General features: G+C 40.7%; 3 protein-coding genes across 6 annotated transcripts in view; 1 reads left to right on the forward strand and 2 right to left on the reverse strand.

Annotated features, from left to right (window-relative positions):
* Positions 1 to 27232, forward strand: part of LOC141753168 (rap1 GTPase-activating protein 2-like) — a 467886-nt gene that overhangs the window by 37298 nt on the left and 403356 nt on the right. The window lies entirely within an intron of this gene.
* Positions 1487 to 2449, reverse strand: LOC141752425 (odorant receptor 131-2-like). Its single transcript, XM_074610388.1, has one exon. It carries the CDS (start codon positions 2447 to 2449, stop codon positions 1487 to 1489), a length of 963 nt encoding a protein of 320 aa, XP_074466489.1.
* LOC141752426 (odorant receptor 131-2-like) lies at positions 14219 to 15181 on the reverse strand. Its single transcript, XM_074610389.1, has one exon. The coding sequence runs from the start codon at positions 15179 to 15181 to the stop codon at positions 14219 to 14221; it is 963 nt and encodes a 320-aa protein (XP_074466490.1).

Raw genomic sequence — 27232 nt, forward strand, 5'->3', positions numbered from 1 at the left:
CTAGTGGTGTAGAATGTCAACAGTTTTGGTTTGTTAAGAAGTGGAATAAGATTTGTTTTGGTTTTAACCAAAATTATACTGAAAATTAATAATATGCCTCACATAGGGCACCATAATGTGTGTGAGAGAGAGAGAGGAGAGATGAAGACAAGATGGCTATTTGTCTCAAGATGGCAGCTGAGTGTGGCCTAAAGACAATATGGCGGGCACTGTAAATCTACAAAGATGGCTAAATCAAAGTTGGCCACCAGGACCTCACCACATCCTCTTTGTCTTGTCTGAGCACATGTGCTCAGTCAGAACAAACAGTGTTTGATGTGGTAGTTTGAGATTCTCTGAATATGTATGTTTGTGTTTAAAACCAATTCACAGTTTATGTAAGTGATCTTAATATGTATCGGATAATGCGGTGGGTTAGAAAAGATGGTTAGTCTGCATGCAAGACCTTTTGTCTATGTGGAGCATAACTAAACACATCAGATGTGGCGAAGCCAGCTACCCAAATATACTGACTACAAATAATATCACAGCAATATCATAGCATTAAACCAAATAAATATAGGTACATTCACCGAATTCAAAGTTAACAGTCTTGCTTAGCCATATGCTGTTGCTGTGCTAATACTGTGCTAAGATAAGTCCAGTACGTTACCCAGTTCATGGAAGAAAAAGTGGCAGTTTCATCTGTTGAAGTTGGAGGAGCCAGGCTGGAGAAGGATGTGGTTCCAGTGTCATAGTCTTTGCTGTGTTGAGATCCAGTTGTGCAGTTTGGAGGTAAACTCGTCCAATCCTTTGTTTCTGCAGCTTGGTAGCTTGCTCCGGGGCCAAAAGAGAAAGAGAGAGAACAATGGAGAGCCCTTTGATTTTATTGAATCCATTTTCACACGTATGTCTGAATGAGTCATAGGCTAGAGTAACCAGTAAGGATATTTGGGTAGCTGGCTTTGCCACATCTGATGTGTTTAGTTATGCTATACATAGACAAAACGTCTTACATGTAGACTAACCATCTTTTCTAACCCACTGCATTATCTGACACATATTAAGATCACATACATAAACTGAATTGGTTTTAAACACAAAAATACACATTCAGAGAATCTCAACCCCCACATCACACCCCCTTTGTTCTTCCTGAGCAAATATGTTCCAAAGAACAAAGAGGCCATGTAGTGACTGGCGGCCATCTTTGATACAGCCATATTTGTAGTTTTACAGAGTCAGCCATATTGTCTGTAGGCCATGCAGACATCTTGAGACAAGTAGTCATCTTGTCTCCCCCCCCCCCCCCCCTCTCTTTCTCTCTCTCTCTCTCCCTCACTCTCTTTCTCTCTCTCACACACACACACACACACACACACACACACACACACACACACACACACACTGTGTTTAGTTTAGTTATTAAGTTAGATTAATATTGTGTTTTAAACCTTTATTATGCATTGTTTTAAGATAGACTTCACAAATATTCATTCTGTGTATTCTAGAGTGAGAGCCCAGCCTTGGCTGGGATGACTGAGAGTTTCAGTCGACAGCATAGATGGCATATGAGGATGGGTCTGATGGTCTGGTCTCTGATGCCATAGATAAGAGTACTCAGACATCTGGGAAAGATGACAATACACACATAAATAACAATCTGAATGCGCACCAAGACTATCCTGTCTAGGACCTTTGAGAGTGCTATAAGCAAGGGGTTGTATATAGTTGAAGAGAGACTGAGGCCCAGCTGCACCAGATGCAGCAGCAGTGTATTACGAGCCTTGTTGGCTGAAGATTTGTTTGTGGAGGCTGACCTGGCTGCTATCATCACACCAATATAGGAGGAAGTGACTGCCATGCCAGCTGATACAAACAGAAAACAGGTGTACGCTTTGTCATAATCATCAGACATTAGGCCAAGCAGCATGTTTTTTCTGGCCCAAAAATATTCCATCTGCAGGCTCTCCAGGTCATCAAATGGAAAATCTAACAGTAAAAGAACTTGTGTGAGGACATTTAGTGAACTGAAGGCCCAAACCACAATGATAGCCACTGCTGTGTTTCTGATGGTGATGATGGTAGCGTGCCTCAGTGGGTAGCACGCAGCCACATATCTCTCCAGAGACATCACCACCAGTGTGAGAGGGGAGATTACAAATGTGAGATTGGAGAACATGCTGAGAACACCACATACAGGATATGTCAGTTTTACTCTACAAGCAGCCAGGAGGTACAGTAACTGACTCAGTGCCAGCTGTACAGTGTCTGCAAAAAGGAGGTTAAACAGAAGAATGTAACGGGAGGTCTCACGAAACACTAATTTACTCCTCAAGGTGAATAACATGGTCCCATTAATGAAGATAAACACACAGCATGGTACTGTAGTCAGAGTGGCAAATAACACTGTTTCCAGTAACCCCAGCCCAACAGTGATGTTGGTCTGAGATTGAATTGCATTTGACATCTTAGAGAAACATTGAAGAGACATACAAATGTTAAACCTCTTGATGTAATCCAACAGGAAAAAAAACAAATGGACGCTCTTTCAGTTTGTATTCCTACAACAATGAAGACATGTCATCTTTTCAGTAGATTAATGCCACTGACTTCACATGCAAAGCTCCAAATCATCCACATACTTTTATCAGGGTAGATGCTGGTCTGCAGGGTTTGCCTTACCTCACCAATTGTTTATGAGCTCTGTCGTTACATCATTTCCCTTGACACAATCACATACCAGCTTTGTTAAAAAAGGTGTAATGGGTTATAGGGTTGCAAATTTTAAGTACTTTCCTTCATTTAATTTTTTTCATTTCAAAATTTATTTCGAACATGTAGAATACAAAAAAATAAAATAAAAAATAAAGAAAAAGAACGATCATACCAACAAGTGGACAGTCAGAAACAAGTAATATTTACATACAATGAAAAGCATAAGAAAAATAAATAGTCAACACTTGATGCCTTGATTTACATATTCGAAAAGGAGTGAGAAGAAGTATAAACTTATTTAATCCCACCCCTTCTCCATAAGTCAATTATTAATTATTAACCAGCTTCCTTATTGAGCCATACATACCGTATACTTTAATTCAATTTACCTAAAGTTGTCTAACTATATTTATTATTTATAATTATTCTAAATATAATTATTACCTTTAATCTGTGTCATACAGAAATATAAATTAATTACTGATATAATTATCCTTATCAAAATATAAATTTATTTATAATATAACTTAATCATAATACCAATTCATTACTTACATATTTATCTTAATCATATTGACTATTTGTTATCTTTTCTTATATGCGCGAATTATTATTTATAATATACAATTTATAATATACAATAAGCACATGCAATACAACCCTCAATATATACATACATACACATACATACACATATATATATATGTATATATACATATATACACCGCACATTGCACTACATGCACACATTACATACCACGTATACATATATATAAACGTATATATAGACATATATACATGTATGCAATACACAGCGTCCGACCATGCATACATTATTCTTATACCCAAAATCAAATATCCACAAATTTGCATTATTCTTTACAGAAAAAATAGGAAGATAGACTAATACAGAATAAATATTAAGCAACCAATAAATAAATAAACAGTAATAAATAAATAAACAGTAACCCCTGTAAACACCTTGTGATTGTTAAATCCTTAATCAATCATTGCAACATTAACGATCAATCACTCGATTAATCGTAAGTTAAAAAACATTTTAAAAATGCATTTTCCACACAATACCAAATGCGTTTTTGATTCAATCAAGGCTTTATTTCCACAGCAACATATTGCATATCCTCTGACATTAGACCCTACACCGTTTTTTGCTTTTTTTGGACCGCACGGTCTTTTTTTGTAATAATTCATGTAGAATCTCAACACCGTAATGCACAATCATGACATTTACAAACTAGGACAAACTGGGCTATCAGAATATGTGTGCTGCAGTGATGTCAGCAGGCGTTAAGGAAGCGGCAGTTAGAACAAACACAGGCCAGGTGGTTGCAGTTATTGTACACCATCCTGCCTCTCTGTTAGAGGATTTGCCTCTAGTTTTTCAACTCCCTTTGGCATGGGGACATTAACTGAAGGACGTATGTCCGCTGGCCTAGGGATGATGGGAGGTGGGGAGGATAGACCAGTTGGAAATGAGTGAGCTGGCTGAGAATCACCAGCTTGATTGGACTGTGGTGGGGCCCCTTGAGTTGCTGGACGGAGCCCTTGTGCTGCCGTGTTGCAGGCACAGGGGGAATGCAACTTGGCCTCCACCAGGGGGGGCTGATGATGCAGGCTGCGGCCGTGGAGGTAATAATATGATAACTCTGAATTAATATGCTGTGACAAGGCCAGTCTAACCATTATCATGAATGGTGCATTATTGTAAACATGGATACCAAACTGTTACGATGGTATTTAATTGTATTTCATATGTGTGTGTGAATATATATAGTTGGCACTGTGCTACACAGTGCTCTTGTATGTAGGAAACTTCATTTAAAAAAACTCAGACTAATTGCATGCATTGTTAATATCTTACTCGATTAAAAATCGAAGAATATTTTATTGATATTTGTACATACTTCTTACCAAATGTCATGTTTAAGCGATATGTCCCTTTTCGTCTATACAGTTTAGTTTCACTGTTTGCTTGTCATAATCATAACTATCTGAGGACAGTTCACAGACAAACAGAAATGAGTAAAGTATTGTGACATGCAAGAACAACACATACATGTTATTACAAATTTATTATATGAATAATTAAGACATGTAGTGAATGCAATTAATTTAAAGATTTTCTTCAGATCATCACTTCTTTAATTGGTTCACAAACACAGATTTGTATTATTATCATTGTGATTTTGAATATGTAGTAACATCCTTGAGAATAGTGTACCATGTTCAAAAATCTTTTCTTTTCAAATTTCAAATTCAAATTGCTTTGTACATGTCACATAGAAAACTGGATTGTTTATTGAAAAGCATTCACTTCAAATTGTCACTGGCTCTTGTTGAGGAACACTGAGCATCTCTACCAACAGCACAGATTTTGCATGAGAACGGGTCTGATGGTATGATCCCTGAGTCCATAGATGAGTGTAGTCAAACACCTTGGAAGGATATTCAAGAACACAAAGCATACATTGTAAATCCGCATAAGGGCGGATCTCCTCACAGTTCTGGCTATGGCTATAATGATGGTGGAGAACAAGGAGGCGATGAGAATGAGGCTTAGCTGAATGAGGTGAAGTAGAAGCGTTTGAAGAGCCTTTCTAGCTGACACTTTGTCTGTTGAGGCAGACCTGGCTACAAGCGCTACACCAATGTAGGAGCTGACGATTACTACACCCACTGACAGAAAGAGAGTGCTGGCATATGCTTTTTCAAAATCATGAAAGATTGGTGAGAAAAAAATGTTTTCTTTAGAGCACAAGTCATTTGCATGCAGATTTAGGGAGATTTTTGTGAACACATACACCAGCATAAAAACTCGAATGACGATGTGGATAAAACTGAAGGCCCACACCACAACAATGGCCATTCCTGTGCTTCTCATGGTGAAGATGGTAGCATGTCTCAGTGGATGGCATACAGCCACATATCTCTCAAGTGACATCACAGCCAGGGTGAGAGGGGAGATTGACTGTGTGAAAACTGAGAACAGAACTAGGACACCACATGCATAATATGGAATTTTTATCAGCAAAGACAGTAAGTAAAGCAGAAGGTTTGATACCAGGTGAGCAGTGTCTGCAAAGAGCAGGTTGAACAGCAGGATATATCGGGATGTCTCACAAAACACCTGCTTACTCTTCAGAGTGAACAACAAAACACAGTTAATGCAGAAGAAAGAGCAGATTGACCCAACGGATAACATGCCAAATAGCATTGTCTCATGGGGAGCTTGATACCGCAAATTCACAGTGATATTGGCCTTAGGCTGCAGCAAAGACAACATTACAGAATGATGTCTGAAAAAAAACATGTAAACTACATAACATACAAAGTACACATCATCATGCCAAAGAAGCTAAAAATTATCCCTCACCACAAAAACCTTTTGAGTGCTGAACCTCAAATTATCCATCAATGTTGAGCAGTCAGGTCAGGAGGTTGGAGGTAACGTTCATTTACACAAGAGCAGAGCAGATCTGGTGCTGTTATTCCTGCATGGACGGTATATATGCGTTGTTCTCAAGCCAACTTCACAGGACGTTCATTACGTAAGCATGATCATCAGTTTAGAAATGAGTGATGTAATCTTTCTACCACTGTCTACTTTTTCCCCCCGCTGCATTCAATGCTTCCATTGCCTGTCTCTATTTTTGGCTTTCAAATAATTTATTATTATCCAGACTTTGATTTTAACATAAATACAGTAAGTACTGTCCTCATGTACAAGGTAAAAGTGAACATGGCTCACTGCTTGACCCTACTGAAGGGGAGTAGTCAAATGCGCAAGCTGCAACTGTAAGTAAAAAAGAAAAATCTCAGTTTTTGGCCCAAATTTTTAAAAATGTTGGGCACCCTGGACATCTAAACCCCAAAAGGCACAACTAAACCACACTGTCAACCATCTTACCAACTTTGAAGTTCCTAAGTTAAATAGTTTTCGAGTTCTGCTCCGGAAACGAAAGTGTGACATGTGAACGGACTAACGGAAGGACACGCGGAGCGCTATATACCCCTGACTACGTTGTCGCGGGGGTATAATAAGATGTTTAAAGTTACTGGCAACGATTATCCAGTAGTTGTTATAGGCCTATTTCATACCACGGTAAAAATGACTGTAAAACTAACTACATTAGTTTTTAGCATACTGTAAAATGAAGTTCATTATTATACTGTTATTTTATATGGATGGGTGTTTCTTTGGACCCGGATGTGAGACTATGCTGGCGTGTATGCTTCTCAATCCGACTCAGTTTATGTTTTTTACTGCTTTTGTTGCTGCAATCTGTGCTTTTCTTCAAGTAGGAATAGGTGCAGACCTTCTACGCCTAATCCTATAATTTTCCAGTCCTGTGTTGTCAGATTGATAGTTGCACTGCTGCGGCTCTGTTTACTCACCCACTCTGATGGCCAAGCAAAATACTTAACCCCAAATTTCTCCCGAAGGCTGTGCCATCAGTGTGTGTGAATGAAAAACTAAGGCTCTATATAAATGCATGTCCATTTACCATAGCTAGCTTGCGATCCACCGTCGTACACAATAAACTGTGAATTCTCCAACTCTGTACACCATGAGTGGTTTATTTTCTACCTCAATAGGCAAGGCAAGGCAAGGCAGCTTTATTTGTATAGCACATTTCAACAACAGGGCAATTCAAAGTGCTTTACAGAAACATTCAAGAAATAATTAAAACAGTTATAAAAACATTAAAACATTAAAGATTAGAAAATAAAAACAAGCTAAAAATAAAAGCTAGGATAGAAGCTAAAATTGCATAAAACTCAAAAGAGTAAAAGTTATAGTGCAGTGTCAGAATAAAAGGCACCCGCAAACAGGAAAGTTTTAAGCTTTGTTTTAAAAGAAGTGAGAGTTGGAGCGGTCCTGCAGGTTTCTGGGAGCTTGTTCCAGATATTTGGTGCATAAAAACTGAACGCTGCTTCTGCATGTTTAGTTCTGACTCTGGGGACACTAAGCAGACCTGATCCAGATGACCTGAGAGGTCTGGATGGTTCATAACACAGCAGAAGATCAGAAATGTATTTTGGCCCTAAACCATTTAGTGCTTTGTAAACCAGCAGCAGTATTTTGAAATCAATTCTCTGAGAGACAGGCAGCCAGTGTAGAGACTTCAGAACTGGACTGATGTGATCCACTTTCTTGGTCTTAGTGAGGACTCTAGCAGCAGCGTTCTGAATCAGCTGCAGCTGTCTGATCGATTTTTTAGGAAGACCGGTAAAGACGCCGTTACAGTAGTCAAGTCGGCTGAAGATAAATGCATGGACTAGTTTTTCCAAATCCTGCTGAGACATCAGTCCTCTAATTCTTCTTATATTCTTCAGGTGATAGAAGGCTGTCTTTGTAATTGTCTTAATATGGCTGTTAAAGCTCAGGTCTGAGTCCATGACTACACCAAGGTTTCTGGCTTGGTCTGAGCTTTTTAACATCACAGATTGTAGGTGAGCACTAACCTTTAATCTTTCTTTTTTGGCTCCAAAAACTACGACCTCAGTTTTGTCTTTGTTCAGCTGAAGAAAATTCTGGCACATCCAATTATTGACTTGTTCAATGCACTCACTCAGTGCTTGTATTGGACTGTAGTCTCCTGGTGATAGAGTTATATAAATTTGTGTGTCGTCTGCATAGTTATGGTAATTTATTTTGTTGTTCTCAAAAATCTGACCCAGTGGGAGCATGTAGATGTTAAACAAAAGAGGCCCCAAGATGGAGCCTTGGGGAACTCCGCATGTGATTTTGTTCAGCTCAGATTTGCAATTACCTATAGACACAAAGAAGTCCCTGTCTTTTAGGTAGGATTTAAACCAGCTGAGTGCTATGCCAGAAATACCCACCCAGTTTTCCAGTCGGTCTAGTAATATATTATGGTCAACCGTGTCGAATGCAGCACTGAGATCCAGTAAAACTAAAACCGTAGTTCTACCACTGTCTGTGTTCAATCGGATGTCATTGAAGACCTTAACAAGAGCAGTCTCAGTGCTGTGGTTTCGTCGAAAACCTGACTGGAAGACATCAAAAGAGTTGTTTAGTGCCAGAAAGCTATTTAATTTTTGAAAAACTGTTTTTTCAATTATTTTAGACAAGAATGGAAGATTTGATATCGGTCTGTAATTATTTACTACTGATGAGTCCAGATTGTTCTACCAGGACTATCCTCATGGTCTCTCCTCGACTCATCATCCTGCTCTGGCTTCACTGCTGTACCACTGCTGTAGTCCGAGGCTGGGTGCCTCTTCTCCGGCTCGCGGTTTTCTAGGCGCTTCTCTGTTGCTACAATGCTGTTCATAAAATACTCCACACTGGAGCTCCTGAACCTCAACCATCACATCATCATAGACTGCCTCAATGTCATAACATCAGACCCCTGCGTGGGTTGCAGTGTGTTTACTCGGACCATGCTATTCCATCTGTACTGTCGGACAGCTGCTCTGTCGCACAGCAACAATATCATCACAACAAACCAGACGTGTGTGTTGGCAATCTGAGGCCACTTGTCTATGTTGACCGTGTCGTTCCACCCACATCTGCCTCAGCGAGAATAAAGTCGTAATGTTACGAAAATAAAGTCATAATATTACGAGAAAAAAAGTCGTAATATTACGAGAATAAAGTCATAACTTTACGAGAAAAGAAGTTGTAATATTACGTGAATGAAGTAATAATATTACGAGAATAAACTCAGAATATTACGAGAAAAAAGTCCGAACTTTACGATAAAAAAGAAAATAACTTTTATAACGACTTTTCTTTCTCGTAAACCTTTGACTTTATTCTCGAAATCTCAGATTTTATTTTTTTTCCTCAATGTGGCCCTAATACTCCGTCGTACTGTCATACCATAGACCTACAACAATGATAAATAAAAATGAAAATGTAAACAAAAAAACAGTTATTCATTTCCACAATTTTTTTTAAAAATCCACAGGGAGCCACTGGAGAGGAGCTAAAGAGACGCATGTGCTGACCCTCGCACTAAACCAAGCCACACCCCCGGGCTTTGTGTATATACAGAAGCCTTGTTTGGGTCGTGGTGGTGGGCTGGCTGTAATACATCGAGCTGACATCCTGGTCAAGGAACTCCCAATACGCAATGTCACCTCATTTGAGTGTGGGGCATTCCCTCCAGCTGGCTCCCCACAGCTCCAGGTGGTCCTCATTTACTGCTCCACAAAAGTGTCCACTACCTTCATGTCTGAGCTATCTGAGCTCCTCACATCTGTCTGCTCCATGTCTCCATCTACACTCCTGCTTGGTGACTTCAACATCCACATGGACTCCAGCAGCTGCACATTCGCTACCAAATTCCTGTCACTGCTGGACTGTTTTAACATCACACAGCATGTTCATGGTCCCACCCATGCCAAAGGTCACACACTGGATCTGGTGTGTTCGACTGGCACATCTCCCTCCCATCTGCAGCGTCTGGACATCATTGTATCCGATCATCATGCCATCTACTTAACCTTTCCTGTCCCCCTGCCCAGGCGGGGCACTAAACATACCATCACGTTCAGGAACATTAGGTTAGTTAGTGCCCCAGCCCTGATTAACATGACAGTCACTCATATGACCTCAGATCCCTTCGACACTATGGTGGATGGCCTGGTCTCGCCCCTCTCAAAACCCAGACTTTCTCATTCTCCAGTCCTGCCCCCTGGTTCACCACCAAACTCTGTACCATGAAGGCCACTGGTCGCCAGCTGGAGAGGCTCTATGAAAGATCCGGCCTAATCGTTCACCTCAAGGCCTTCAAAGATCATGTGCAGACCTACAAAGAAGCTCTTTGTTGTGTTCTGGCTGTGCCAGCTTGTTGTTGTGAACTGTTGTGGTTTTGGATGTGGTTTATTTGTATGTATTTCTGGTGTTTCCTGTTTTATTTTGGTGATTCACTCCTCCTGTGTCTTGTCTGGGTTTACTTCCTTCCTTTGTCTGTTTTCCCGCCTTTTGGTTGATTGTCTGCCCCGCCCTGATTTGTTTCACCTGTGTGTAATCTTGTCTGTTATTTAAGCCTGTGTGTTTCCCCTCTGTCCTTGTTGGTTCGTACTTGTCTTCCCAGTCCCTTGTCCTCCGTGTTCCTAGTGTTCCTAGTGTTCCTAGTGTTCCTAGTGTTCCTCCTGCCCGTGACTCTCGCACCCTCTGGTTTGTAGTTTTGTTTTTGTTCTCAGTTTGGTTTTGGTGTGTTTTCATTTGTACTTTGTTCCCCTCCTCGTTTTGTGATTTCTGGATTTTGTCAGCTGAATTAAAGCTCGCTTTTGTTTAAAGAACTTCCGTTCCTGCTGGTTACTCTGCGTTTGGGTCATATAGAAAACTCACCACACGACACTCTTTCCCGGACAAAAACCCAATACTACTCATTGGCACCCAACAACATCACCCTGAAAGCTGTTCTCCACCATCAACTGGTTCCTCCGCCCCCTCAATATCCCCCACCCCACAGGTCCACCCAACCTCTGCTCCAAGTTCCTGGACTTCTTCCGGGCCAGAGTGGACTCCATCCACCAGCAGCTTCTGACGCCTGGCCAGCCACAGGGTGATGCTATCTCCGCTGCATGCCCGCCTCAGTGCTGCCTTTCCTCCTTCTCCCCTGTGGATGCTCTTTATGTTGCTAAACTGGTCAACAAAGCCAAGGCCTCCGCCTGCTCTCTGGATCAGGCATGCATTCCTACCCTGTGCCCCATCACGGTGGACATTACTAACTCCTCCCTCAAAATGGCCGCAGTCACTTCTATTCTCAAAAAGCCAGGTCTGGACCCAGGTGACCTCTCAACACTCCATTTAATTTGACTTCAGAGCAAATAAGTCTACTGCAACAACCAATTGTTTCCTTATTGAAAATATCAAAGCTAAAGTTGATAAGGGGGGAACGGACTTTGCGGTATTTCTCGACTTAAGAAAAGATTTTGACATTGACACAACCTTGAGTTATTAATCACAACATTCTTCTTGCATTTTTTTTCTTCTGCTGCTTTATGCTTTATGCTACCTCAAAAACAGAAATCAGTGTGTAAGGATCAAGGATACGGTGTAACCCATTCCCAGTTGTAATGTCCCAGGGCTCTATCCTAGTCAAGGGTCAAAGTTCAAGGTTCTTTATTTGTCAGAAGTCAGTTCCAGCAAAGCAGTCATTGGCAATGGTGTATATGTATATATTTGTATACTGTATATATAACAGTGGAAATCGCACAAGTCTTATGGCCTGCTGACTGAAACTGTCCCTGAGCCTGGATGTGCGGGACCGGATGCTGCGGTACCGTCTCCCAGACGGCAGCAGGCAGAACAGTTTGTGGCGGGGGTGGTTGGGTTCTGTAATAATCCTGTTGGCCTTTTTCCTACACCGCTGGGTGTAGATGTCCTCCATGGATGGCAGAGGTGATGCAGCCGGTCAGGATACTCTCGATGGTGCACCTGTAGAAGTTGGGCCACAGCTCCCAGTAAAAGGTGCATTAAATCTGCTGAAGGTGCCAGAAAGTTGGGGAAAAGATCTGCTGGGTTGGATTCCCTGAGGTTAAGGATTTCTTCTCTAGAGAAGACAATCCGTGAACTTTCACCAAAAACTAAAGAAACACAAAAAAACAAGAAAAACAGAGCGCACCAACTCGCCGAGGCAGCCGTAGTTAGCGCCATCTTGGATAGAGACCAGCATGTATATTCCACAAATAATAAACAATAAATAAATAAAAATCAATAGCTTTTATGCTTAACTGGTGGCTCAGGGCTCTAACGGTCCAGGTAGCCAGAGGCAGAGAGGCATTCAGTGGCTCTATCGCTGTCTGATAGATTATGTCCATATTCTGAACTGTGGTCAAAGATGTTGCGGTCATTGTCAGACCGGTCTATTGGCTGGTCACGCCAATTCTGAGCTAGAATTTTTGAGTATGGCTTTCTAACCCTTCTGTTGTGTGAGTGCCTATCCTATGCAGCCTTTTGTGACCCCCCTTCAACCTGTTGTGAGGGTGATCTTTTGAGGTAGCTGCAGATCTTCATGATGCTTCAGTGTTTGGCAGGCTCAGTTGGTTTTCCCTTCTTTTTGGAAATGACCCAAACTATCTGTGTCATCTTCCTTATTTCGTACAGTGAGGCGTTACCTTGACGCGTCCTGAGTACAACGTTGGTGTGTACACATGGATGCAGGTTTTGCATAAACAAGGACTCGAAGATGGCGTTTTCTTCTAAGCCTGGTGCATTCTTACCTTGGAAGTATGCATGCCTTAAGCGTCTGTAGTAATCCCTAGGATTCTCACTACAATAATGTTTAATTTGGAGGGCTGCAAACATCGCTGTGGTCACGTTAGCAGAAGAGTATTCCTCTATTGGTGCTTGATGGAGTTCACTATAGTCATTTCTGACACTGGGAGGTTGTGACTGTATAAACTTGTGCACAGCTTTAGAGCTGGTTTTCCACACAAGTTTAACTTTCTCCCTTTGGGTTGTGTGTGGCAAGTCAATTAGATTGTGATCTAATTCTCTAACATAATCGTCAACATGATGATCACAGTTGTCTGGATCAAAATGTTCAATGTCCTTAGCTATGAACCCAAGTCCTTAACACTCTTGTAGTTTCCTAATTTGTCTGTATTTACATACATATTTTATATTTTGAAGTTGTAAATGCAAACATGTAGGTGAACAGAGTCATAGTAAATTATCAAATAAGAGATATTACAGAAAAAGATTAATTATTTTCTTTTGTTGCATAAAACACACAACACATAGGCAATATCCATATCATGTTTATTTTACTTAACAGAAGTATTTATATTCAGTAGGCCATAAATATCATCATGAATTGCTGCTAATCCAACTTGAACCTTTTAAAGATAAATTGCGTTCACTCCATATTCCATATTCAAATGAAAATGAAATACCTTTTTTTTATTAATCAGAAGAATACATTCACACTTTTTAAAGTTTGTCTTAAAACAATACTCATATGCCCATATTTACATTGAAATAGTTTTTGCTGTAATTATTCCTTTTATCCGTACAGGCCCTGAAAAAATCCCTTCTTAATGTGATTCCAATTGAAGAGATGGAAGACCAAATCAGCAGTCCTCAATATGTGTAAAAAAATTATTTCAAAGTTCAACCAAAGTTGTTATCAGGCTTCAGCAGTCTGAGTTAACTAAGTCAAGTGGGTATTTGTTTCCCCACACAGTGTTTTCTTGCAGAGCTGCAGTGGAGGGATTGTAACTGAAAGAGGGAATTTTGTTCAAACAAGACCCTGACATGAAAGATACCCACTTCATTTCAATAACCCAGACCACTGATACCTCATATTAGCTTCAGCTCAACTTTAGAATGCATTTTTGCAGAACAAAGACTGTAGATTTTGTTTCCCATCTCAAACATTGGAATAGGAGTAGGGAGGGATAGCTTCACACTCAATTTGGACACGAGAAACAATTCCAGTGACCAAAAACAGTTTTGATGTAAATATGGATATGCATTGTTTTAAGACAGACATCACAAATATGCATTCTGTGTATTCTACAGTGAGAGCCCAGCCTTGGCTGGGATGACTGAGAGTTTCAGTCGACAGCATAGATGGAATATGAGGATGGGTCTGATGGTCTGGTCTCTGATGCCATAGATAAGACCACTCAGACATCTGGGAAAGATGACAATACACACATAAATAACAATCTGAATGCGCACCAAGACTATCCTGTCTAGGACCTTTGAGAGTGCTATAAGCAAGGGGTTGTATATAGTTGAAGAGAGACTGAGGCCCAGCTGCACCAGATGCAGCAACAGAGTGTTACGAGCCTTATGAGCTGAAGCTTTGTCTGTGGAGGCTGACCTGGCTGCTATCATCACACCAATATAGGTGGAAGTGACTGCCACACCAGCTGATACAAACAGAAAACAGGTGTACGCTTTGTCATAATCATCAGACATTGGGCCAAGTAGCATGTTTTTTCTGGCACAAAAGTCATTCATCTGCAGGCTCTCCATGTCGTCAAATGGAAAATCTAAAAGTAAAATTACTCGTGTGAGGACATTTAGTGAACTGAAGGCCCAAACCACAGTGATAGCCACTACTGTGTTTCTCATGGTGATGATGGTAGCGTGCCTCAGTGGGTAGCACACAGCCACATATCTCTCCAGAGACATCACCACCAGTGTGAGAGGGGAGATTACAAATGTGAGATTGGCGAACATGCTGAGAACACCACCTACAGGGTATGTTAGTTTTACTCTACATGCAGCTATTAGGTACAGTAACTGACTCAGTGCCAGCTGTACGGTGTCTGCCAAAAGGAGGTTGAACAGAAGAATGTAACGGGAGGTCTCACGAAACACCAATTTACTCCTCAAGGTGAATAACATGACCCCATTAATGAAGATAAACACACAGCATGGTACTGTAGTCAGAGTGGCAAATAACACTGTTTCCAGTAACCCCAGCCCAACAGTTATGTTGGTCTGACAATGAATTGCATTTGACATCTTAGAGAAACATTGAAGAGACATACAAATGTTTAACCTCTTGATATAATCAAACAGAAAAAAACAAATGAACCCTTTTTCAGTTTGTATTCCTACAACAATGAAGACATGTCATCTTTTCAGTAGAAAATGCCACTGAGTTCACATGCAAAGCTCCAAATCATCCACGTACTTTTATCAGGGTAGATGCTGGTCTGCAGGGTTTGCCTTACCTCACCAATTGTTTATGAGCTCTGTTGTTGCATCATTTCCCTTGACCCAATCACATACCAGCTTTGTTAAAACAAGTTTTAATGGGTGATAGGATTGCAAATTGAAAGCACTTTCCTTAAGCGATCATTGGTAACATTAACGATCAATCAATCAATTAATCATAAGTCTAAAAACAGACACATTTTGCATATTCCAAACAATACTAAATACGTTTTTTGACTCAATCAAAGCTTTATTTCCACAGCACCATATTACATATCCTCTGAGAGCATTCCATAGCCTATAAAACATTAAGATGTAGTGGCCTAAACATATTAAACACATTGAATATTGAATATTAGATGACATGCAGACAACGCTCATAAAAACAATCTCCAATCACATACAGTATATCCTAGTTTTATAAGAAAGACACAGAAACAACTAAGAGAATGGAACATAACAAATATTTCAGACTTACATTGTCCTGACTTCTGCCTACTTTCTTTGTGTTCTTGCTGCTGTTTGCTGCTACACCACCCCGTTAATACAGGTGCGTGCGGGAAAGTGAACAGCTTTTATCCACAGTAATAATGTTGTTTTTGAAAGGCTAAACACCAACCAATATGGATTGTAGCAGAATATTTTGTTAGATAAAAACATGTTTAGAATTTTAGAAGTTATTACATCAATCTTTTTTCAATAACTTTTGGACTGAGGATTGAGGAAGTTACAGAGACTGAGCGCTGCATGGCCGGGAGGGGGGGTTCTGGTCTATTGCACGTGCAGTTTCTACTAACCTCAACCACACAAAGTCCATGAGGTGTATTCCAGTTCTTCACATGTTAATGAAACATAACATCTTAAGAGTGTCAAGTCCAGTAATGTCGATATAGCCTAATATTACAAATCACAAATTGGCCTCAAGGGGCTTTACAATCTGTACATCTTACAACACCCTCTGTCCTTTGACCCTCACTTTGGATAAGGAAAGTGCTCAGTGTCTCCAAATACTATGCTATCAATTAATGTTCATTATAATAGTGTATTCTACAACTTGTAGGTGTATGCCACGTTTATGTTTATTGAGATTGATGGTTGGTGTAAGATATTATTGTTGTTTGTAATTAACATTGTAATGTGATCTCAAGTTGGAGTGCTAGTTACTCAAGTGAAATACTACACAAGCTGTTAATTTGTATTGTTTGACATAGACATAGTAAATGATCAAATAAGAGATATTACAGAAAAAGATTAATTAAGTATTTTTGTTGCATAAAACACATATCACATATTCAATATCCACATCATGTTTATTTTACTTAACAGAAGTATTTATATACAGTAGGCCATAAATATCATGAATTGCTGCTGATCCCATTTTAAACACTTTAAAGATAAATTCCGTTCACTCCATATGCTATATTCAAAAGAGAAGAAATACTCTTTTTTATTAATCAAAAGAATACATTCGCATTTTTTCAAGTCTGTCTTAAACAATACTCATATGCCCATATGTACATTGAAATAGTCTTTGCTGTAATTATTCCTTTTATCCGTACAGGCCCTGAAGAAATCCTATCCTAATGTGATTCCAATGGAAGAGATGGAAGACAAAATCAGCAGTCCTCAATCTGTGTAAAAAATCATTCCAAAGTTCAACCAAAGTTGTTATCAGGCTTCAACAGTCTGAGTTAACTAAATCAAGTGGGTATTTGTTTCCCCACACAGTGTTTTCTTGCAGAGCTGCAGTGGAGGGATTGTAACACAAAAAAGGGAATTTTGTTCAAACAAGTCCCTGACATTGAAGATACCCACCTCGTTTGAATAACCCAGACCACTGATGCCTCACATTAGCTTCAGCTAAACTTTAGAATGCATTTTTGACAGAACAAAGACTGTGGATTTTGTCTCCCATCTCAAACATTGGAATAGGAGTAGGGAGGGATAGCTTCACAATCACTTTGGACACGAGAAACAATTCCAGTGACCAAAAACTGTTTCAATGTAAACATGGACAGGCATTGTTTTAAGATAGACTTCACAGATATGCATTCTGTGTATTCTAGAGTGAGAGCCCAGCCTTGGCTGGGATGACTGAGAGTTTCAGTCGACAGCATAGATGGAATATGAGGATAGGTCTGATGGTCTGGTCTCTGATGCCATAGATAAGAGCACTAAGACATCTGGGAAAGATGACAATACACACATAAATAACAATCTGAATGTGCACCAAGACTATCCTGTCTAGGACCTTTGAGAGTGCTATAAGCAAGGGGTTGTATATAGTTGAAGAGAGACTGAGGCCCAGCTGCACCAGATGCAGCAGCAGTGTATTACGAGCCTTGTTAGCTGAAGATTTGTTTGTGGAGGCTGACCTGGCTGCTATCATCACACCAATATAGGAGGAAGTGACTGCCATGCCAGCTGATACAAACAGAAAACAGGTGTACGCTTTTTCATATGCGTTTTTTATTCAATCAAGGCTTTATTTCCACAGCAACATATTGCATATCCTCTGACATTAGACCCTACACCGTTTTTTGCTTTTTTTGGACCGCACGGTCTTTTTTTGTAATAATTCATGTAGAATCTCAACACCGTAATGCACAATCATGACATTTACAAACTAGGACAAACTGGGCTATCAGAATATGTGTGCTGCAGTGATGTCAGCAGGCGTTAAGGAGGCGGCAGTTAGAACAAACACAGGCCAGGTGGTTGCAGTTATTGTACACCATCCTGCCTCTCTGTTAGAGGATTTGCCTCTAGTTTTTCAACTCCCTTTGGCATGGGGACATTAACTGAAGGACGTATGTCCGCTGGCCTAGGGATGATGGGAGGTGGGGAGGATAGACCAGTTGGAAATGAGTGAGCTGGCTGAGAATCACCAGCTTGATTGGACTGTGGTGGGGCCCCTTGAGTTGCTGGACGGAGCCCTTGTGCTGCCGTGTTGCAGGCACAGGGGGAATGCAACTTGGCCTCCACCAGGGGGGGCTGATGATGCAGGCTGCGGCCGTGGAGGTAATAATATGATAACTCTGAATTAATATGCTGTGACAAGGCCAGTCTAACCATTATCATGAATGGTGCATTATTGTAAACATGGATACCAAACTGTTACGATGGTATTTAATTGTATTTCATATGTGTGTGTGAATATATATAGTTGGCACTGTGCTACACAGTGCTCTTGTATGTAGGAAACTTCATTTAAAAAAACTCAGACTAATTGCATGCATTGTTAATATCTTACTCGATTAAAAATCGAAGAATATTTTATTGATATTTGTACATACTTCTTACCAAATGTCATGTTTAAGCGATATGTCCCTTTTCGTCTATACAGTTTAGTTTCACTGTTTGCTTGTCATAATCATAACTATCTGAGGACAGTTCACAGACAAACAGAAATGAGTAAAGTATTGTGACATGCAAGAACAACACATACATGTTATTACAAATTTATTATATGAATAATTAAGACATGTAATGAATGCAATTAATTTAAAGATTTTCTTCAGATCATCACTTCTTTAATTGGTTCACAAACACAGATTTGTATTATTATCATTGTGATTTTGAATATGTAGTAACATCCTTGAGAATAGTGTACCATGTTCAAAAATCTTTTCTTTTCAAATTTCAAATTCAAATTGCTTTGTACATGTCACATAGAAAACTGGATTGTTTATTGAAAAGCATTCACTTCAAATTGTCACTGGCTCTTGTTGAGGAACACTGAGCATCTCCACCAACAGCACAGATTTTGCATGAGAACGGGTCTGATGGTATGATCCCTGAGTCCATAGATGAGTGTAGTCAAACACCTTGGAAGGATATTCAAGAACACAAAGCATACATTGTAAATCCGCATAAGGGCGGATCTCCTCACAGTTCTGGCTATGGCTATAATGATGGTGGAGAACAAGGAGGCGATGAGAATGAGGCTTAGCTGAATGAGGTGAAATAGAAGCGTTTGAAGAGCCTTTCTAGCTGACACTTTGTCTGTTGAGGCAGACCTGGCTACAAGCGCTACACCAATGTAGGAGCTGACGATTACTACACCCACTGACAGAAAGAGAGTGCTGGCATATGCTTTTTCAAAATCATGAAAGATTGGTGAGAAAAAAATGTTTTCTTTAGAGCACAAGTCATTTGCATGCAGATTTAGGGAGATTTTTGTGAACACATACACCAGCATAAAACCTCGAATGAGGATGTGGATAAAACTGAAGGCCCACACCACAACAATGGCCATTCCTGTGCTTCTCATGGTGAAGATGGTAGCATGTCTCAGTGGATGGCATACAGCCACATATCTCTCAAGTGACATCACAGCCAGGGTGAGAGGGGAGATTGACTGTGTGAAAACTGAGAACAGAACTAGGACACCACATGCATAATATGGAATTTTTATCAGCAAAGACAGTAAGTAAAGCAGAAGGTTTGATACCAGGTGAGCAGTGTCTGCAAAGAGCAGGTTGAACAGCAGGATATATCGGGATGTCTCACAAAACACCTGCTTACTCTTCAGAGTGAACAACAAAACACAGTTAATGCAGAAGAAAGAGCAGATTGACCCAACGGATAACATGCCAAATAGCATTGTCTCATGGGGAGCTTGATACCGCAAATTCACAGTGATATTGGCCTTAGGCTGCAGCAAAGACAACATTACAGAATGATGTCTGAAAAAAAACATGTAAACTACATAACATACAAAGTACACATCATCATGCCAAAGAAGCTAAAAATTATCCCTCACCACAAAAACCTTTTGAGTGCTGAACCTCAAATTATCCATCAATGTTGAGCAGTCAGGTCAAGAGGTTGGAGGTAACGTTCATTTACACAAGAGCAGAGCAGATCTGGTGCTGTTTTTCCTGCATGGACGGTATATATTCTTTGTTCTCAAGCCAACTTCACAGGACGTTCATTACGTAAGCATGATCATCAGTTTAGAAATGAGTGATGTAATCTTTCTACCACTGTCTACTTTTTCCCCCCGCTGCATTCAATGCTTCCATTGCCTGTCTCTATTTTTGGCTTTCAAATAATTTATTATTATCCAGACTTTGATTTTAACATAAATACAGTAAGTACTGTCCTTATGTACAAGGTAAAAGTGAACATGGCTCACTGCTTGACCCTACTGAAGGGGAGTAGTCAAATGCGCAAGCTGCAACTGTAAGTAAAAAAGAAAAATCTCAGTTTTTGGCCCAAATTTTTAAAAATGTTGGGCACCCTGGACATCTAAACCCCAAAAGGCACAACTAAACCACACTGTCAACCATCTTACCAACTTTGAAGTTCCTAAGTTAAATAGTTTTCGAGTTCTGCTCCGGAAACGAAAGTGTGACATGTGAACGGACTAACGGAAGGACACGCGGAGCGCTATATACCCCTGACTACGTTGTCGCGGGGGTATAATAAGATGTTTAAAGTTACTGGCAACGATTATCCAGTAGTTGTTATAGGCCTATTTCATACCACGGTAAAAATGACTGTAAAACTAACTACATTAGTTTTTAGCATACTGTAAAATGAAGTTCATTATTATACTGTTATTTTATATGGATGGGTGTTTCTTTGGACCCGGATGTGAGACTATGCTGGCGTGTATGCTTCTCAATCCGACTCAGTTTATGTTTTTTACTGCTTTTGTTGCTGCAATCTGTGCTTTTCTTCAAGTAGGAATAGGTGCAGACCTTCTACGCCTAATCCTATAATTTTCCAGTCCTGTGTTGTCAGATTGATAGTTGCACTGCTGCGGCTCTGTTTACTCACCCACTCTGATGGCCAAGCAAAATACTTAACCCCAAACTTCTCCCGAAGGCTGTGCCATCAGTGTGTGTGAATGAAAAACTAAGGCTCTATATAAATGCATGTCCATTTACCATAGCTAGCTTGCGATCCACCGTCGTACACAATAAACTGTGAATTCTCCAACTCTGTACACCCTGAGTGGTTTATTTTCTACCTCAATAGGCAAGGCAAGGCAAGGCAGCTTTATTTGTATAGCACATTTCAACAACAGGGCAATTCAAAGTGCTTTACAGAAACATTCAAGAAATAATTAAAACAGTTATAAAAACATTAAAACATTAAAGATTAGAAAATAAAAACAAGCTAAAAATAAAAGCTAGGATAGAAGCTAAAATTGCATAAAACTCAAAAGAGTAAAAGTTATAGTGCAGTGTCAGAATAAAAGGCACCCGCAAACAGGAAAGTTTTAAGCTTTGTTTTAAAAGAAGTGAGAGTTGGAGCGGTCCTGCAGGTTTCTGGGAGCTTGTTCCAGATATTTGGTGCATAAAAACTGAACGCTGCTTCTGCATGTTTAGTTCTGACTCTGGGGACACTAAGCAGACCTGATCCAGATGACCTGAGAGGTCTGGATGGTTCATAACACAGCAGAAGATCAGAAATGTATTTTGGCCCTAAACCATTTAGTGCTTTGTAAACCAGCAGCAGTATTTTGAAATCAATTCTCTGAGAGACAGGCAGCCAGTGTAGAGACTTCAGAACTGGACTGATGTGATCCACTTTCTTGGTCTTAGTGAGGACTCTAGCAGCAGCGTTCTGAATCAGCTGCAGCTGTCTGATCGATTTTTTAGGAAGACCGGTAAAGACGCCGTTACAGTAGTCAAGTCGGCTGAAGATAAATGCATGGACTAGTTTTTCCAAATCCTGCTGAGACATCAGTCCTCTAATTCTTCTTATATTCTTCAGGTGATAGAAGGCTGTCTTTGTAATTGTCTTAATATGGCTGTTAAAGCTCAGGTCTGAGTCCATGACTACACCAAGGTTTCTGGCTTGGTCTGAGCTTTTTAACATCACAGATTGTAGGTGAGCACTAACCTTTAATCTTTCTTTTTTGGCTCCAAAAACTACGACCTCAGTTTTGTCTTTGTTCAGCTGAAGAAAATTCTGGCACATCCAATTATTGACTTGTTCAATGCACTCACTCAGTGCTTGTATTGGACTGTAGTCTCCTGGTGATAGAGTTATATAAATTTGTGTGTCGTCTGCATAGTTATGGTAATTTATTTTGTTGTTCTCAAAAATCTGACCCAGTGGGAGCATGTAGATGTTAAACAAAAGAGGCCCCAAGATGGAGCCTTGGGGAACTCCGCATGTGATTTTGTTCAGCTCAGATTTGCAATTACCTATAGACACAAAGAAGTCCCTGTCTTTTAGGTAGGATTTAAACCAGCTGAGTGCTATGCCAGAAATACCCACCCAGTTTTCCAGTCGGTCTAGTAATATATTATGGTCAACCGTGTCGAATGCAGCACTGAGATCCAGTAAAACTAAAACCGTAGTTCTACCACTGTCTGTGTTCAATCGGATGTCATTGAAGACCTTAACAAGAGCAGTCTCAGTGCTGTGGTTTCGTCGAAAACCTGACTGGAAGACATCAAAAGAGTTGTTTAGTGCCAGAAAGCTATTTAATTTTTGAAAAACTGTTTTTTCAATTATTTTAGACAAGAATGGAAGATTTGATATCGGTCTGTAATTATTTACTACTGATGAGTCCAGATTGTTCTACCAGGACTATCCTCATGGTCTCTCCTCGACTCATCATCCTGCTCTGGCTTCACTGCTGTACCACTGCTGTAGTCCGAGGCTGGGTGCCTCTTCTCCGGCTCGCGGTTTTCTAGGCGCTTCTCTGTTGCTACAATGCTGTTCATAAAATACTCCACACTGGAGCTCCTGAACCTCAACCATCACATCATCATAGACTGCCTCAATGTCATAACATCAGACCCCTGCGTGGGTTGCAGTGTGTTTACTCGGACCATGCTATTCCATCTGTACTGTCGGACAGCTGCTCTGTCGCACAGCAACAATATCATCACAACAAACCAGACGTGTGTGTTGGCAATCTGAGGCCACTTGTCTATGTTGACCGTGTCGTTCCACCCACATCTGCCTCAGCGAGAATAAAGTCGTAATGTTACGAAAATAAAGTCATAATATTACGAGAAAAAAAGTCGTAATATTACGAGAATAAAGTCATAACTTTACGAGAAAAGAAGTTGTAATATTACGTGAATGAAGTAATAATATTACGAGAATAAACTCAGAATATTACGAGAAAAAAGTCCGAACTTTACGATAAAAAAGAAAATAACTTTTATAACGACTTTTCTTTCTCGTAAACCTTTGACTTTATTCTCGAAATCTCAGATTTTATTTTTTTTCCTCAATGTGGCCCTAATACTCCGTCGTACTGTCATACCATAGACCTACAACAATGATAAATAAAAATGAAAATGTAAACAAAAAAACAGTTATTCATTTCCACAATTTTTTTTAAAAATCCACAGGGAGCCACTGGAGAGGAGCTAAAGAGACGCATGTGCTGACCCTCGCACTAAACCGAGCCACACCCCCGGGCTTTGTGTATATACAGAAGCCTTGTTTGGGTCGTGGTGGTGGGCTGGCTGTAATACATCGAGCTGACATCCTGGTCAAGGAACTCCCAATACGCAATGTCACCTCATTTGAGTGTGGGGCATTCCCTCCAGCTGGCTCCCCACAGCTCCAGGTGGTCCTCATTTACTGCTCCACAAAAGTGTCCACTACCTTCATGTCTGAGCTATCTGAGCTCCTCACATCTGTCTGCTCCATGTCTCCATCTACACTCCTGCTTGGTGACTTCAACATCCACATGGACTCCAGCAGCTGCACATTCGCTACCAAATTCCTGTCACTGCTGGACTGTTTTAACATCACACAGCATGTTCATGGTCCCACCCATGCCAAAGGTCACACACTGGATCTGGTGTGTTCGACTGGCACATCTCCCTCCCATCTGCAGCGTCTGGACATCATTGTATCCGATCATCATGCCATCTACTTAACCTTTCCTGTCCCCCTGCCCAGGCGGGGCACTAAACATACCATCACGTTCAGGAACATTAGGTTAGTTAGTGCCCCAGCCCTGATTAACATGACAGTCACTCATATGACCTCAGATCCCTTCGACACTATGGTGGATGGCCTGGTCTCGCCCCTCTCAAAACCCAGACTTTCTCATTCTCCAGTCCTGCCCCCTGGTTCACCACCAAACTCTGTACCATGAAGGCCACTGGTCGCCAGCTGGAGAGGCTCTATGAAAGATCCGGCCTAATCGTTCACCTCAAGGCCTTCAAAGATCATGTGCAGACCTACAAAGAAGCTCTTTGTTGTGTTCTGGCTGTGCCAGCTTGTTGTTGTGAACTGTTGTGGTTTTGGATGTGGTTTATTTGTATGTATTTCTGGTGTTTCCTGTTTTATTTTGGTGATTCACTCCTCCTGTGTCTTGTCTGGGTTTACTTCCTTCCTTTGTCTGTTTTCCCGCCTTTTGGTTGATTGTCTGCCCCGCCCTGATTTGTTTCACCTGTGTGTAATCTTGTCTGTTATTTAAGCCTGTGTGTTTCCCCTCTGTCCTTGTTGGTTCGTACTTGTCTTCCCAGTCCCTTGTCCTCCGTGTTCCTAGTGTTCCTAGTGTTCCTAGTGTTCCTCCTGCCCGTGACTCTCGCACCCTCTGGTTTGTAGTTTTGTTTTTGTTCTCAGTTTGGTTTTGGTGTGTTTTCATTTGTACTTTGTTCCCCTCCTCGTTTTGTGATTTCTGGATTTTGTCAGCTGAATTAAAGCTCGCTTTTGTTTAAAGAACTTCCGTTCCTGCTGGTTACTCTGCGTTTGGGTCATATAGAAAACTCACCACACGACACTCTTTCCCGGACAAAAACCCAATACTACTCATTGGCACCCAACAACATCACCCTGAAAGCTGTTCTCCACCATCAACTGGTTCCTCCGCCCCCTCAATATCCCCCACCCCACAGGTCCACCCAACCTCTGCTCCAAGTTCCTGGACTTCTTCCGGGCCAGAGTGGACTCCATCCACCAGCAGCTTCTGACGCCTGGCCAGCCACAGGGTGATGCTATCTCCGCTGCATGCCCGCCTCAGTGCTGCCTTTCCTCCTTCTCCCCTGTGGATGCTCTTTATGTTGCTAAACTGGTCAACAAAGCCAAGGCCTCCGCCTGCTCTCTGGATCAGGCATGCATTCCTACCCTGTGCCCCATCACGGTGGACATTACTAACTCCTCCCTCAAAATGGCCGCAGTCCCTTCTATTCTCAAAAAGCCAGGTCTGGACCCAGGTGACCTCTCAACACTCCATTTAATTTGATTTCAGAGCAAATAAGTCTACTGCAACAACCAATTGTTTCCTTATTGAAAATATCAAAGCTAAAGTTGATAAGGGGGGAACGGACTTTGCGGTATTTCTCGACTTAAGAAAAGATTTTGACATTGACACAACCTTGAGTTATTAATCACAACATTCTTCTTGCATTTTTTTTCTTCTGCTGCTTTATGCTTTATGCTACCTCAAAAACAGAAATCAGTGTGTAAGGATCAAGGATACGGTGTAACCCATTCCCAGTTGTAATGTCCCAGGGCTCTATCCTTGTCAAGGGTCAAAGTTCAAGGTTCTTTATTTGTCAGAAGTCAGTTCCAGCAAAGCAGTCATTGGCAATGGTGTATATGTATATATTTGTATACTGTATATATAACAGTGGAAATCGCACAAGTCTTATGGCCTGCTGACTGAAACTGTCCCTGAGCCTGGATGTGCGGGACCGGATGCTGCGGTACCGTCTCCCAGACGGCAGCAGGCAGAACAGTTTGTGGCGGGGGTGGTTGGGTTCTGTAATAATCCTGTTGGCCTTTTTCCTACACCGCTGGGTGTAGATGTCCTCCATGGATGGCAGAGGTGATGCAGCCGGTCAGGATACTCTCGATGGTGCACCTGTAGAAGTTGCAGAGTATCCTGAAAGACTACCGCCCAGTAGAACTCACTTCCACCATCTGCTCCTCTTCAATTGATAAATCTCATTCGGTCACTACCCAAAGCTCATGTCCATAGGTGAGTGTCGGAAAATAGACATACTGGTAAATCGAGAGCTTTGCCTTCCGGCTCAGCTCCCTTCACCACAATGGTCCGGTACAACGCCTGCATCACTATGGATGTTGCACCAAACCACCTGTCCATCTTACATTCCATTTAACCCTCACTGGTGAAAACGACCCTGAGTTACTTGAGTGTTAGTGTTTGACACCTTAATTTGTTTTTTTTGGGGAGATGCTTTATGAGTTATTATTAGAAAACATTAAAAAGAATTGTGTCAGGGCATGTTTGCTTGATTGACAGGTATGTCAGCCTTCCATTTCAGTTCCTTCCCTTTGCCAAAATTTGGATTTGACATCTGATGGCCATGTGTGGTTTCCCAGTCTTAAAAAATGTATATTATATACATGTAGATTGTCTATTAGATTTTTACATTAGGTTTTAAAGTATTCTGCTTTAACAACTAATGCCCAAAACAAAAAAAGAAAACAGCAGTGGATGCAAGTCAGTAAAAGTTAGACTTCTCCTAGCTTTTCCAAATAATGAGTTGTGTTGTTGTTATGAAAATAATGTTTTTAGTTTGGTGAAATTCTCTGAGGTATCACAGAGAGAAATCCCCACAACTGACCCAATCCCCTGATAACTAATTTAGACACATTAAATATTCAAACCCTCACTAACATCATCATGTCTTCATTAAATATTAATCTAACTAATGCCTTCTGTGTGTGTTTATCAGTAATGTTAATGGAGATGGTATGGCAAAGTTGAACAAGTCAAGAGTACGTGTATGGAGCAAACTTTTATCTTCAATGTCTGTCCTAAAATGTTAACTTGAACCTTAAATGTCTGAACTCATACTCAGGTATGAAGTTGCATGTAGTTGTAAATAAATTTAAATATTGCTTCACATTTCAAGCTGCCCTTGACAAGACTTTTATGTAAAAACTCTTCTC

This window comes from Sebastes fasciatus, chromosome 16 (genome assembly GCF_043250625.1).
Source record: "Sebastes fasciatus isolate fSebFas1 chromosome 16, fSebFas1.pri, whole genome shotgun sequence".
Taxonomy (NCBI): domain Eukaryota; kingdom Metazoa; phylum Chordata; class Actinopteri; order Perciformes; family Sebastidae; genus Sebastes; species Sebastes fasciatus.

Excerpts from the sequence above, each read along its gene's own strand:
- LOC141752425 (XM_074610388.1), bottom strand. The coding sequence starts at position 2,449 with ATGTCAAATGCAATTCAATCTCAGACCAACATCACTGTTGGGCTGGGG.
- LOC141752426 (XM_074610389.1), bottom strand. The coding sequence starts at position 15,181 with ATGTCAAATGCAATTCATTGTCAGACCAACATAACTGTTGGGCTGGGG.